The sequence below is a fragment of the Symphalangus syndactylus genome, chromosome 11 (assembly GCF_028878055.3).
Source record: "Symphalangus syndactylus isolate Jambi chromosome 11, NHGRI_mSymSyn1-v2.1_pri, whole genome shotgun sequence".
In the NCBI taxonomy this organism is placed as follows: Eukaryota; Metazoa; Chordata; class Mammalia; order Primates; family Hylobatidae; genus Symphalangus; species Symphalangus syndactylus.
In genome coordinates, this window is record NC_072433.2 from 53,522,237 (window position 1) to 53,533,901 (window position 11,665).

The 11,665-nt window shown below is 54.9% G+C and overlaps 1 protein-coding gene across 2 annotated transcripts; it reads right to left on the reverse strand.

The window, feature by feature from the left end:
• Positions 1 to 1,776: 1,776 nt before the first annotated feature.
• On the reverse strand, positions 1,777 to 5,994 carry BCKDK (branched chain keto acid dehydrogenase kinase). 2 transcript variants are annotated; one of them, XM_055298115.2, is made up of 12 exons: positions 5,862 to 5,994; positions 4,924 to 5,295; positions 4,763 to 4,831; positions 4,559 to 4,669; positions 4,225 to 4,272; positions 4,027 to 4,146; positions 3,851 to 3,949; positions 3,589 to 3,662; positions 3,131 to 3,259; positions 2,961 to 3,050; positions 2,323 to 2,481; positions 1,777 to 2,229 (listed from the first exon to the last, which is right to left on the reverse strand). In XM_055298115.2, the coding sequence occupies exons 2-12, from the start codon at positions 5,116 to 5,118 to the stop codon at positions 2,085 to 2,087; spliced, it is 1,239 nt and encodes a 412-aa protein (XP_055154090.1). In that variant the 5' UTR covers positions 5,119 to 5,295; positions 5,862 to 5,994; the 3' UTR covers positions 1,777 to 2,084. The 2 variants fall into 2 exon arrangements, with proteins under 2 accessions (XP_055154090.1, XP_055154092.1); XM_055298117.2 differs by lacking the exons at positions 1,777 to 2,229; positions 2,961 to 3,050 and having other exon boundaries at positions 2,319 to 2,481; positions 5,862 to 5,984.
• Between the last annotated feature and the right edge of the window lie 5,671 nt (positions 5,995 to 11,665).

Genomic DNA, 11,665 nt, shown 5'->3' on the forward strand with positions numbered 1-11,665 from the left:
TTTTATACTTTTAGTAGAGACGGGGTTTCACCGTGGTCTCGATCTCCTGACCTCGTGATCCGCCCGCCTCGGCCTCCCAAAGTGCTGGGATTACAAGCGTGAGCCACCGCGCCCGGCCGAGACTCCGTTTAAAACAAAACAAAACAAAGCAAAAAAACAATGTAGGTGCTCCACCCAGATCCTCTGGGAGTTCTTGCTGTTTCTGTGTGCCCAGATTACCTTTGATGTGCTTTCAAAGGCCCACACCAGCACCTGAGGCTCTTCTTAAAAAACCATCCTTAGGTTAATAGAGCTGTTTGCTTTCCCAACAGACTTTAACCAGTGACTGCCAAGTGGAGAAATTAATCAGTGACTCTGAGGTTTAGCTCTCTTACCTTCAACCCTGAGGCATAATTGACTGGTTCTGGGCTTTTGCCTGAGGTCACATCCTTGCTTGGCTCCCTCCCCTTACCCTTCCTGCTTCCCCTACTCTGTTCTGGGAGCACTTTCTTAAGAAATCACGTGGACATGAATCCTCTCAGGGACTCCAACCAGAAACATCCCTTCCCAGCTCAAAACCCACCCATGGGCCAGCTGCAGTGGCTCACGCCTGTAATCCCACCACTTTGGGAGGCTGGGGTGGAAGGATCATTTGAGCCCAGGAGTTCAGCCCGGGGCAACACAGGGTTTTGTAGAAACCCTGTTTCTACAAAAAATTTTAAAATTTAGCCCGGCGTGATGGTCCCAGCTACTCAGATGGCTGAGGTGGGAGAATCTCTTGAGCCCAGGAGTTCAAGGCTGCAGTGAACTCTGCAGCCACCATATTCCAGCCTGGGCAACAAAGCAAGACCCCATTTCTAAATAAATGAAAACTCACCCATGGATCCCTACTGGCTCAAGATAAATCCCATGTTTCAGGGCCCTGGCCTCTGACTGCTGCCTGCCTCTCCAGCCTCAGTGCCCTGCCCTGCAGCTGGCAGGATTTTTCAGTCTAGCAAGTCACTGTGGTTTCCTAGCCCCTGCCATTTGGCTTCCAGATACAACTTCCCCTCCATCCCCATGAAGGGTAGGAGATGGTACAGGCCTAGAGCCAGCCTTATGAAGTTTGCTGTGGGAGCTCACATGTGAAGGCAAGAGAACTTTCCAGTTCTCCTCCCAGCCCCACCAGGCCGCCCTTAGGCCTTTCTTTTTCCCTGGCAAGGTGGGTAGGGTGTTCCCACCTAAGATGTCATCTGGAGTTCTGATTCAAGTCTAACCTTGAGCCTACCTGATATCTTTGCCCAAATCCTTGGTCTTCACTATCAGGGCCCCACCTTTCCTTGCAGTGGGGCACCCAGTCCCTGCTAGGGTCTGCCAGGGCACAACCTTGTATGTTCTTTTCCTTGGCAGCAGCAGCAGACACAGTATTTTTAACCTTACTCAGGCTCGGGAAGCAGTTGGCTCAGGAGTTTGCCCAGTCTGGTGACCTTCACCTCTAGAAACTGTGACTGCCAGGAAAGGAAGAGTCAAAACTGATGCCTGAAGCTGGGTCAATTTGGGCCTTCAATATTATCTGGGAACCGGAAACATTTGTTCAACAAGATGAATGAAAGCTCTTTGTATAAGGTGCTGCAGTCATCCCACTCCCACCAAATCAAACATGCAACAGACTTGGGGCCCATTCTACTCCTGGCCTGCCAGGCTCTCAGGGCAGGTAAGAGACTGGGATACGAACCAGTTCAACCCAAGGGCTCAGTGAACCTGAATGGGGGCAGAAACAAAAGTTCACCTGCCCTCCCCACACACGGGGCCCAAGAGGGCATTCAAAATGTGAACTTTAATAACAAACAACAGGACAGAGTGGGGGTTCCCCAGGAACGAGAATGACGGAGCTGGTGCTGGAGGCCTCAGGGTGCCCACGTCCCCCCTCCAAGGTCTGGAGGCGAGGAGGCAGTGGACCCTGTTGAGGCGGAGCGGTGCCCAGCTCCATGTAAGTCCATCTGTCTGGGGCCCTGAGACCCAAGATGCAGCAGTGTGTGGAGCAGGGGGCTGCCCTGCCTGACCCGGGAGGTCCTGCAGGGAATGTGGCCCAGGCTGGTCGGGCGAGCAGGCCAAAGGCTGTGGGGTCAGATCCGGAAGCTTTCCTCCCGGCCATCGATGTGGCGGAGCCGCAGGTAGACATCCGTGCCAATGCCCTGCAGGGACTGCAGCTGCAGAGACCCACCGAGGTACTCCGCGTAGGCCCGTGACGTGGGCAACCCGAAGCCAAAGCTGGGGGTGGGCAGGGGGACAGGACAGGAGGCTTCAGAGGCTTGAGTCTCCTGGGGTCCCCCACCCCTCCATCCTGGCCTGGCAGGGTCTCACCCGTGCATGGGTCCTGACTGGGCGCCACTGTGCATGTCCAGGTGGCCAAAGAGGGGGCTGATCCGGGGGTCCTGTGTGCTGGCCTCGGCGGTAGTGAAGTGGTAGTCCATGACCCGGTCCAGATCTTTGTGAGCGATTCCTCCACCACGGTCTGAGATCCTAGCAAGATGGCAACAACAATGGGCTTGGCTCAGCTTTGACAGGGGACTCACCACCCCCCAAGCAGACAATGCAAAGTCTGCCTTCCTGTCCCTTCCACCCAGAGCTGGAATGTGGTCCACCTAGACCCTTGGGCCTTGTTTGTATCATCCTCACCTCTGCCAGGGCCACTGACTGCTTATACCTTCTCACAGGATGTGACATTTATCCTCGGCCCAGCATCCTAGACCGACTCCTGACTGTTTCTCAATTTCAAATTCCTCAACTGCTGACAAAGGCAGGATACCTACACCTGCAGCTGGCCCCAGATCCATTAATAAGCAGCTCATGGCCATCTCAGGATCCAGAGAATAGTTTCTCTGGTCAGGGACCAAGTCCCAGAATGGGGCAGGAAGGGGCTCAAGGTCCTAGATCAAGTCAGAAACAGTGCCTCCACCCCCATCCCATCCACCTCAGCCCAACTCCCACGCGGGGCAAACCTGATGATCAGATCAACATCATTGTTGGCGATGGTGATGACCACATCTGGGACATTGTAGGGAGTGTCTAGGTGACTCTCCATTGTGGCTCTATGCAGAGAGGAAAGACCAGTAGGTAGAAGCACCCCGGTTCCTGGCCGCCCCCCACCCAGCACATCCAGCCACCCTACCTCATGGCATTCTTGAGCAGCTCCGGCAGGATGTAGTCCAGTGGCATAGGGATGAAGGGGAACCGGGCAGCCACATGGCCATTGATGCGGACACGGGGCGCATTGCCATACTTGTGCTCACACAGGCGTCTGCGGACAGGAGCGAGGGTTCAGTCAGGGGCCCCTCCACCAGTGGTTTGCAACTGGAGACAACTCTGCCCCCCTAAGTAATATATGGCAATGTGCAGAGACATTTTTGTTTGTCACAACTAAGCAGTACTGCTGGCGCCAGGGATGCTGCTGAACTTCCTAACGTGCACAGGGCAGCCTCTACAACAAAGAATTATCTGGCTGGAAATGTCAATCATGCCATGGTTGAGAAACCCTGCTCCCTGCAAACCATGCCCCGGGCAAGGGCTCAGACCCAAGCCTTCCCTGCCCCAGACGTCTGCCCACCCCCTGAGCCATTCTTGCCTCACCTGGCAAAGTCCACCCACTTCTCAATAATCTTCTTTGGTGAGAGACGAGTACAGATGATGCCGACAAAGTCAGGCTGGCCGGAGAAAGGAGGTCAGGACTATCCACGCCCCTAGCCCCACCCCAAGATGCTGGCAACTTCAGAACTGCCCCAAAGCACCAGCCCCACAGCCTCAGCCCCCAGGCCCTTGACCCGGATCCCCAGCCCAGTCTCCTCTGTCTCACTTAACATTCCCAGGCGGGTTTCAGGTCCCAGAGCCCCACCTTGTCCTCATGCAGCGCCAGGTGATGCGTGGCCAACATGCGGATTCCAAGCCTCGAAGTCAGCGTCTTGTCCAAGAAGTAGCGGACGAGCTTTTCATCCTGTAAAGAGTGAGGTCTCAGAATCCTGTGCCCTTCCCAGCCCCCAGCAGGCCCGGCCTCTCCTTTGCTGCCCCAACCTCTATGTGCTTCCGGCTCTCACGCAGGCCCTCTGCCAAGAGGGTCACCACATCCTTGTGGTCATCCAGCAGCTGTCGCACTAGCTGGCAGTACTGGGCCTCGTCCGCCTGGTCCTTGATCTGCAGGTCACAGTCATGAGGAAGGGTGGTCCAAGCCCAACCTCTCAGCCCCTCACCCTGCTCTGGCCCAGCACTCACTGGAGGGAAGTCTGTCAGCTTCTGGAAGGCACGGATGTATAGCTCATGCTGCAAGGAAGAGGTGTGGGAATTCACAAAGCCGCATGGGCACTGAGCAGAGAACAGCCACCCCCACCTACCCATGGGGATCACCACCGAGCTGGTTGACCACGTGATCAAACCCCCACTTCGACCCTTCCAGGTTCCATGAATACACACCTTTGACTTCTGAAGGCCTGGGGTTGAATCCTGTGTGGCCCTGACACCTTTATGCAAGCAATCATCTGCCACTCTGGGCCCCAGACTTGCCCCCTGGGCAGGGTAGCCCGCTGACCTAAGGTCCTCTCTACCTTACCACGTGCAGTATGGTGGGGTTGCAGCCAATGATGAAAGGAAGGCAGCGGAACCCCTTGATGCGGTGAGCAATCCTCACTGGAAGTTCTTGCTGCAGGTACCGAGCACTTTTCTTGGAGAAAAAGAGAAGGGAAGGCGGGGCTGGAGCCTGGGTGTCTGGGAGAGCTCCAGGATCCACGAGGAAAATAGAGGGCGTGAATCTTACCAGAAGGTGGCTGCCGTCCTGAGAGCGGCCAGCGTAGAGCATCATGGTGGGCGTGAGGCGGACTGAGGGCTAGAGAGGGAGAGAGGCCTTGAGCAGAGAACCCCCAACACTCTCCCTCGCGCCCACATCCCGGACCCTGGGCTCGACGCCCCCTTGCGCACCTTCTCCGCTGCCGCGTCGATGGCCGACTGGTTGTAAAAGGAGGTGACGGTCTTGGAGCGCTCCCGAGCCATCTCCACGTGGTGTGTGTCGGTGGCTGACGTCGAGCGGGCCCGGAGCGCGAGTGCGGGCCCTAGGAGGGGCCGGAGCGGAAGCCCGCCCCGGGGACCGCTCCCCAGCACCGACGCCAGGATCATCGTCCTGCACCTTTCAGACCCGGTGGCTGCTAGGGCTGAGGATCCGCTAGGGCTGAGGACCCAGGCGACTGAAAATGGGGCAAGGGGGTGTGGGTGGGTAGAGGCTCTTCTCCGACTTCAGGGACCAGTGTGCGTCGAGGATGCTGACAGGCTCAGCCCGCGGAGAGCAGCTCCCATCTACCGGGGCAGGGAAGAGGAAGTTGTAAGGATCCGAATCCACAGAGCCCGCACCATCTCTCCACCTGTGCATCAGTCTCCCCAGACCCCGGCGACCTCTCCCCACCCCTCCCACCGCCTCCCCAGACGCACACAGGCCGCGCCCAAAGGACCTGGCCTCCTGGGGCTTCTATTCCCCCACCCGAGGCTCTACTGGCGGTGGGAGGGCTGTTGGGGGAGGAGCCCCTCAGACCCTTCCAGCCCAAAAACCTCGCCCCAGGGCCCCGGGGTCCCGGGTACCCTTCTCAGGGGGCGGGGCTGCCCCTGCCTGCCCAGCGCCTTCAAACCCGGGCCCTGGGAGCGCGGCCAGCGGACGTGCGACACCAGCCCTGGGCCCCTGGGGCTGGCTCGGGAGGGTGCGGCACCGAGTCCCCAGCGGGACCCCCCACGCGGGTCACTTGGCTTGGCCTGGATGCCCCCCATATGGTAGATGCCAGCCCCGTCTGCGCGCCCGCGCTGTGATGGAGACTGCGGATGTGCGCCGCGGGGCCTCTGCGGACTGAGTAGGCCGGGTTCGCCCCACTTACCGCGGGGCCGGAGCCAGGGCCCGGGTCCCAGTGGAAGGGCTCGAACAGTCCACTCGCCGGGAGCCCAGCCGCCTGCGGCCTCCGCCGCCGTGACGTCGCGTGGGCGGCAGCGCCCGCTGGGTCCTGGGAGTTGTAGTTTGGTCTGAGGACGTGCAGCCCCAGGCGCCCGCGCATCCAGGCCACGCCCTTGCTCCCGGACCCCAAACAGCACCGCTTCCTCCACACGGCTCCCGAGGCTCTCCGTGTCCCTCCCGGCCTCTATCTCCTGCTCTATGAAACGGGCTCCCTGGGAGCTGGAAGATCTTAGATGTAAAGCGCACAGATCACGCCCTTACCTGACTCCTTCTCGGAGGTCTTGTCCTCCTTCCAGTTCTTGGTTCATTTATGGGAAGCCAGGCTTCAAACCCCAGCTCGGCCCCTTAATATCTGGAGCAAGTTATTTAACTGCTCAGTGCTTGGTAAGATGAAGAGATATCATCAGTTTTGGGGTTGTGTGGATTACATGAATTTATATGAGTGCCTAGAACAGTGCCAGGCGTGGAATTAGCACTATATAACGGTTAGGCATTATTATTATTCACTCATGCCTGCAGAGAATGCAAGTCGCTGACTGGGTGTCTTTTCTGCACCAGGAGAGGAGATCGGGCAGTGAGTTGAATAGATCTTTCCGTGCCCTGCATAAGAAAACAGTTTCAGTATCATTGGCTGTGATGAGGACTTTCAGAGGAGGCTGCGGGAGACTCAGATAGGAACTGAGACAGCTGTGTAGGTGCAGCCTGAGTAGGACTTGCAAGGGAGCGGGGTGGGAAGGGTGTGTGGCAGGACAGACAACAGCCCAGATGGTCTGAGGATGTGGCTGGAGCCATATGGGATCTGGGAAGGAGAGGGGCGGCAGCAGAGAGCGAAGGATAAGTCTGCATTTGTCCTAGGGTAGTTAGGAACCACTGAAGGGTTTTAACTGGTGGGCTCTCCCGCTTAGACAGAACCCCTTGTCTGCAGTGATTTAGAGTGGGGCGTTTGGTGAGACCAAAGGCACAGAAACCAGTAAGAAGACAATTACTTTAGGCCAGGCGCGGTGGCTCACGCCTGTAATCCCAACACTTTGGGAGGACGAGGTGGGCGGATCTCAGGAGTTTGAGACCAGCCTGGCCAACATGGCGAAACCCCGTCTCTACTAAAAATACAAAAACCGGCCGGGCGCGGTGGCTCAAGCCTGTAATCCCAGCACTTTGGGAGGCCGAGGCGGGTGGATCACGAGGTCAGGAGATCGAGACCATCCTGGTTAACATGGTGAAACCCCGTCTCTACTAAAAATACAAAAAAAAAAATTAGCCGGGCGTGGTGGCGCACGCCTGTAGTCCCAGCTACTCAGAGAGGCTGAGGCAGGAGAATGGCGTGAACCTGGGAGGCGGAGCTTGCAGTGAGCCGAGATCGCGCCACTGCACTCCAGCCTGGTCGACAGGGCAAGACTCCGTCTCAAAAAAAAAAAAAAAAAAAAAAAAAAAAAAAAAATCAGCCAGGTGTTGTGGCGGGCGCCTGTAATCCCAGCTACTCGGGAGGCTGAGGCAGGAGAATCGCTCAAACCCGGGAGGAGGAGGTTGCAGTGAGCCGATATCCCGCCACTGCTCTCCATCCTGGGCAACAAGAGCAAAACTCCGTTGCAAAAAAAAAAAAAAAAAAATTATCCAGGCAGGAGGCGCTGGAAGGGACACGTTTCAGTGTGTGCACGTGCATATGTGTGTAGTGTGTATTTGTACTAATTGCAATTTTCTTTACCATGGTTATATATTTCCTAAATATGTTCAATAAAAAGTGCTAAGTGAAGCAAGTGACATCTTTGGAGGCTATCTTTTTTTATTTATTTGGAGATGGGGTCTCGTTCTATTGCTCAAGCTATAATACAGTCGCTCCATCGTAGCTCACTGCAGCCTCCAACTTAAGTGATCCTCCCACCTCAGCCTCTCAAGTAGCCGAGACTGTAAGTGTGCACCACTATCCCCAGGGTGATTTTTTCCCCCTCAAGCAATCGTTTTGCCACGGCCTCCCAAAGTGCTGGGATTACAGACGTAACCCACCGTGCCTGGCCTATTTTTGTTAGAGCCGGGGTCTCACTATGTTGCCCAGGCTGGTCTCAAATTCCTGGCCTCAGCCTCCTGAGTTGTTGGGGTTACAGGAGTGAGCCACTGGGCCTGGTGGCTGTCTTTAAACTTGGAGGTCAGCCGGGTGCAGTGGCTCACGCTTGTAATCCCAGCACTTTGGGAGGCCAAGGCAGGCGGATCACCTGAGGTCAGGAGTTCGAGACCAGCCTGGCCAATATGGTGAAACCCTGTCTTTACTAAAAATACAAAAATTAGCCGGATGCGGTGGCATGCGCCTGTAATCCCTGGTACTCGGGAGGCTGAGGCAGAAGAATCACTTGAACCCAGGAGGCAGAGGTTGCAGTGAGCCAAGATCGCGCCAGTGCACTCCAGCCTGGGTGACAGAGCGAGACTCTGTCTCAAAAATAAATAAATAAATAATAAATAATAAACTTGGAGGTGAAAAAAAATAAATAATAATAAATATAAACTTGGAGGGAGGACCCCTCACCGTGACTGGCCTGCCTGAGCAAGTGGGGGCAGACCACGGGAAAGGGGTGTCCTGCATCTCTGGGTTTCCTCTTTGCCCCCCACCCACACCATTCCCACCCATTCTTTCCCAACGTCCTGGAGTACAGCCAGGCGGCAGCAGCCCTGAGGCAGGCACGGCTGGAGCCCGTGGTAGAAGGGAGCGGGAAGGGTGCTCCTGGCAGGGAGGACAGGCTGCGCAAAGCAGCAAAGGACTGGCAGTGGTCTGTGCGCCAGAATCCGGCGCTCACGTGGCCGCGGCGTGGACAGGAGCCGCAGGCAGAGGAGGCTGCGGCTGCCACCGAGGTGGAGACGTCTGGCACAGGCCTCACCCCATTTGACCCGGCTCGCTAGGCCCCGGCTCGGCCCGGACTCGCTGCTGCCCCCGGCGGCGGAGGTTGGACATGCACCTCGCGACCCCCTTTTCAGAATACTGTATACAGGTCAGGTGGCTTTCTAAGCGCTTTCAATGTATTTTTAAAAATTTACATATACTCGATGTAAAAGAGAACTGTATGTATTTATTTATCGAGACAAGATATCGCTCATGTCACCAAGGCTGGAGTGCAGTGGTGCGATCACAGCTCACTGCAGCCTCAAACTCCTGTTCTCAAGCAATCCTCCTGCCTCAGTCTCCCAAAGCACTGAAATTACAAGTGTGAGCCCCACGCCTGGCCTACAACATTATTTATTTTATTTTATTTTATTTTATTTTATTTTATTTTATTTTATTTTATTTATTTATTTTTTTTTTTCTGAAACAGTGTCTCACTCTGTTACCCAGGCTAGAATGCAATGGCATGTTCATGGCTTACGGCAGCCATAACCTCCCTAACTCAAGCGATCCTCCTACCTCAGCATCCCGAGTAGCTGTGACCACAGGTGCCTGCCACCACACCCAGCTGATTTTTTAAAAAAATTTGTAGGGACGGGATCTCCTTGTGTTGCTCAGGCTGGTATCAATGGACCTTCTGGCCTCAAGTGATCCTCCCATCTCAGCTTCTCAAAGTGTTGGGATTACAGGCGTGAGCCACTGGGCCCAACCAACTTCTTCTTCTTTTTTTTTTTTTTTTTGAGACAGAGTCTTGCACTGTAACCCAGGCTGGAGTGTAGTGGCACAATCTCAGCTCACTGCAACCTCTGCCTCCCAGCTTCAAGCAATTCTCGTGCCTCAGCCTCCCAAGTAGCTGGGATTACAGGTGCATACCACCGTGCCCAGCTAATTTTTGTATTTTTGCAGAGATAGGATTTCACCATGTTGGCCAGGCTGGCCTCAAACTCCTGACCTCAAGTGATCCAACCGCCTCGTCTTCCCAAATTGCTGGGATTACAGGCATGAGCAGTGGAGAAAAGCAGGGCCTGGCCAACTTCTTACCATATAACTTTGACACTTCTTGTATCAAGAAGTGAGGGAGTCTATGTTCCTTCCCCTTGGAACTGGGAAGGCTTGTGATTACAGTGGAAGGGATGCTATATGACTTCTGAGTTTAGATCATAAAATATGTAGCTTCCACCTGGCTTTCTGGAGCACATGTGCTAGAGTCCTGAGCTGCCAGGTGGGCAGTCTGACTGCCCTATATTATTATTATTTTATTTTAAAATTGAGACAGAGTCTTGCTCTGTGACCCAGGCTGGAGTGCAGTGGTGCAATCTTGGCTCACTGCAGCCTCCACCTCCCGGGTTCAAGGGATTCTCCTGCTTCAGCCTCCCAGGTAGCTGGGATTACAGGCATGCACCACTGCACCCGGATAATTTTTAGTAGAGAAGGGTTTCTCCATGTTGGCCAGGCTGGTGCCCTGTATGAATTATTTATTGCTGTGTAACGAATTACCTCCAAAACATAGCACCATGCTGGAGTGCAATGGCACGATCTTGGCTCACTGCAACCTCTGCCTCCTGGGTTCAAGCGATTCTCCTGCCTCAGCCTCCCTAGTAGCTGGGATTACAGGCACCCACCACCATACCCAGCTAATTTTTTGTATTTTTGGTAGAGACGGGGTTTCACTATGTTGGCCAGGCTGGTCTCCATCTCCTGACCACAGGTGATCCACCCACCTCAGCCTCCCAAAGTGCTGGGATTACAGGCATGAGCCACACCATACCCGGCTCAAACATAACATCTTAAAAACATTTTTTTAAAATAGAGACGAGCCGGGCGCGGTGGCTCACGCCTGTAATCCCAGCACTTTGGGAGGCTGAGGCGGGCGGATCACCTGAGGTCAGGAGTTCAAGACCAGCCTCAACATGGGGAAACCCCGTCTCTACTAAAAATACAAAAATTAGCTGGGCATAGTGGTGCATGCCTGTAATCTCAGCTACTCAGGAGGCTGAGGCAGGAGAATTGCTTGAACCTGGGAGGCAGAGGTTGCGGTGAGCCAAGATTGAGCCATTGCACTCCAGCCTGGGCAACAAGAGCGAAACCCCGTCTCAGAAAAAAATAAAATAAAAAAAAATAAAAAAATAAAATAGAGACAAGGTCTCACTATGTTGCCCAGGCTGTTCTTGAACTTGAACTCCTGAGGTCAAGTGATCCTCCCACTTCGGCCTTCCAAAGTGCTGGGATTACAGGTGTGAACCACTGCACCTGGCCAATATCTTGAAACAATAAACACTGGCTGGGCGCGGTGTCTCACGCCTGTAATCCCAGCATTTTGGGAGGCAGAGGCGGGCGGATCACGAGGTCAGGAGATTGAGACCATCCTAGCTAACACGGTGAAACCCTGTCTCTACTGAAAATACAAAAAAATTAGCTGGGCGTGGTGGCGGGCACCTGTAGTCCCAGCTACTCAGGAGCCTGAGGCAGGAGAATGGCATGAACCTGGGAGGCGGAGCTTGCAGTGAGCTGAGATCGTGCCACTGTGCTCCAGCCTGGGCAATAGAGCAAGACTCCATCTCAAAAAGAAAAACAAAACAATAAACACTTATCACACACAGTTTCCTTGGGTCGGGAATCTAGGGGGTTCTGGCTCAGGGTCTCTCATGAAGTGCAGTCAAAATGTTGGCCAATGCTACCGTCATCTGAAGGCGTGACTGTTTTACAGAATCTGATTCCAAGGTAGCTCCCTCACATGCCCAGCAGGTTACTGCTGGTTGTTGGCAGTCCTGTCATGCTCAGGGTTGGGTTCCAGCCCCAGCTGAGGTGTGAGACGAACCAGTGGACGTGAGGCAGGGAGCTAGAAGAACACTCAAGAGACAGCA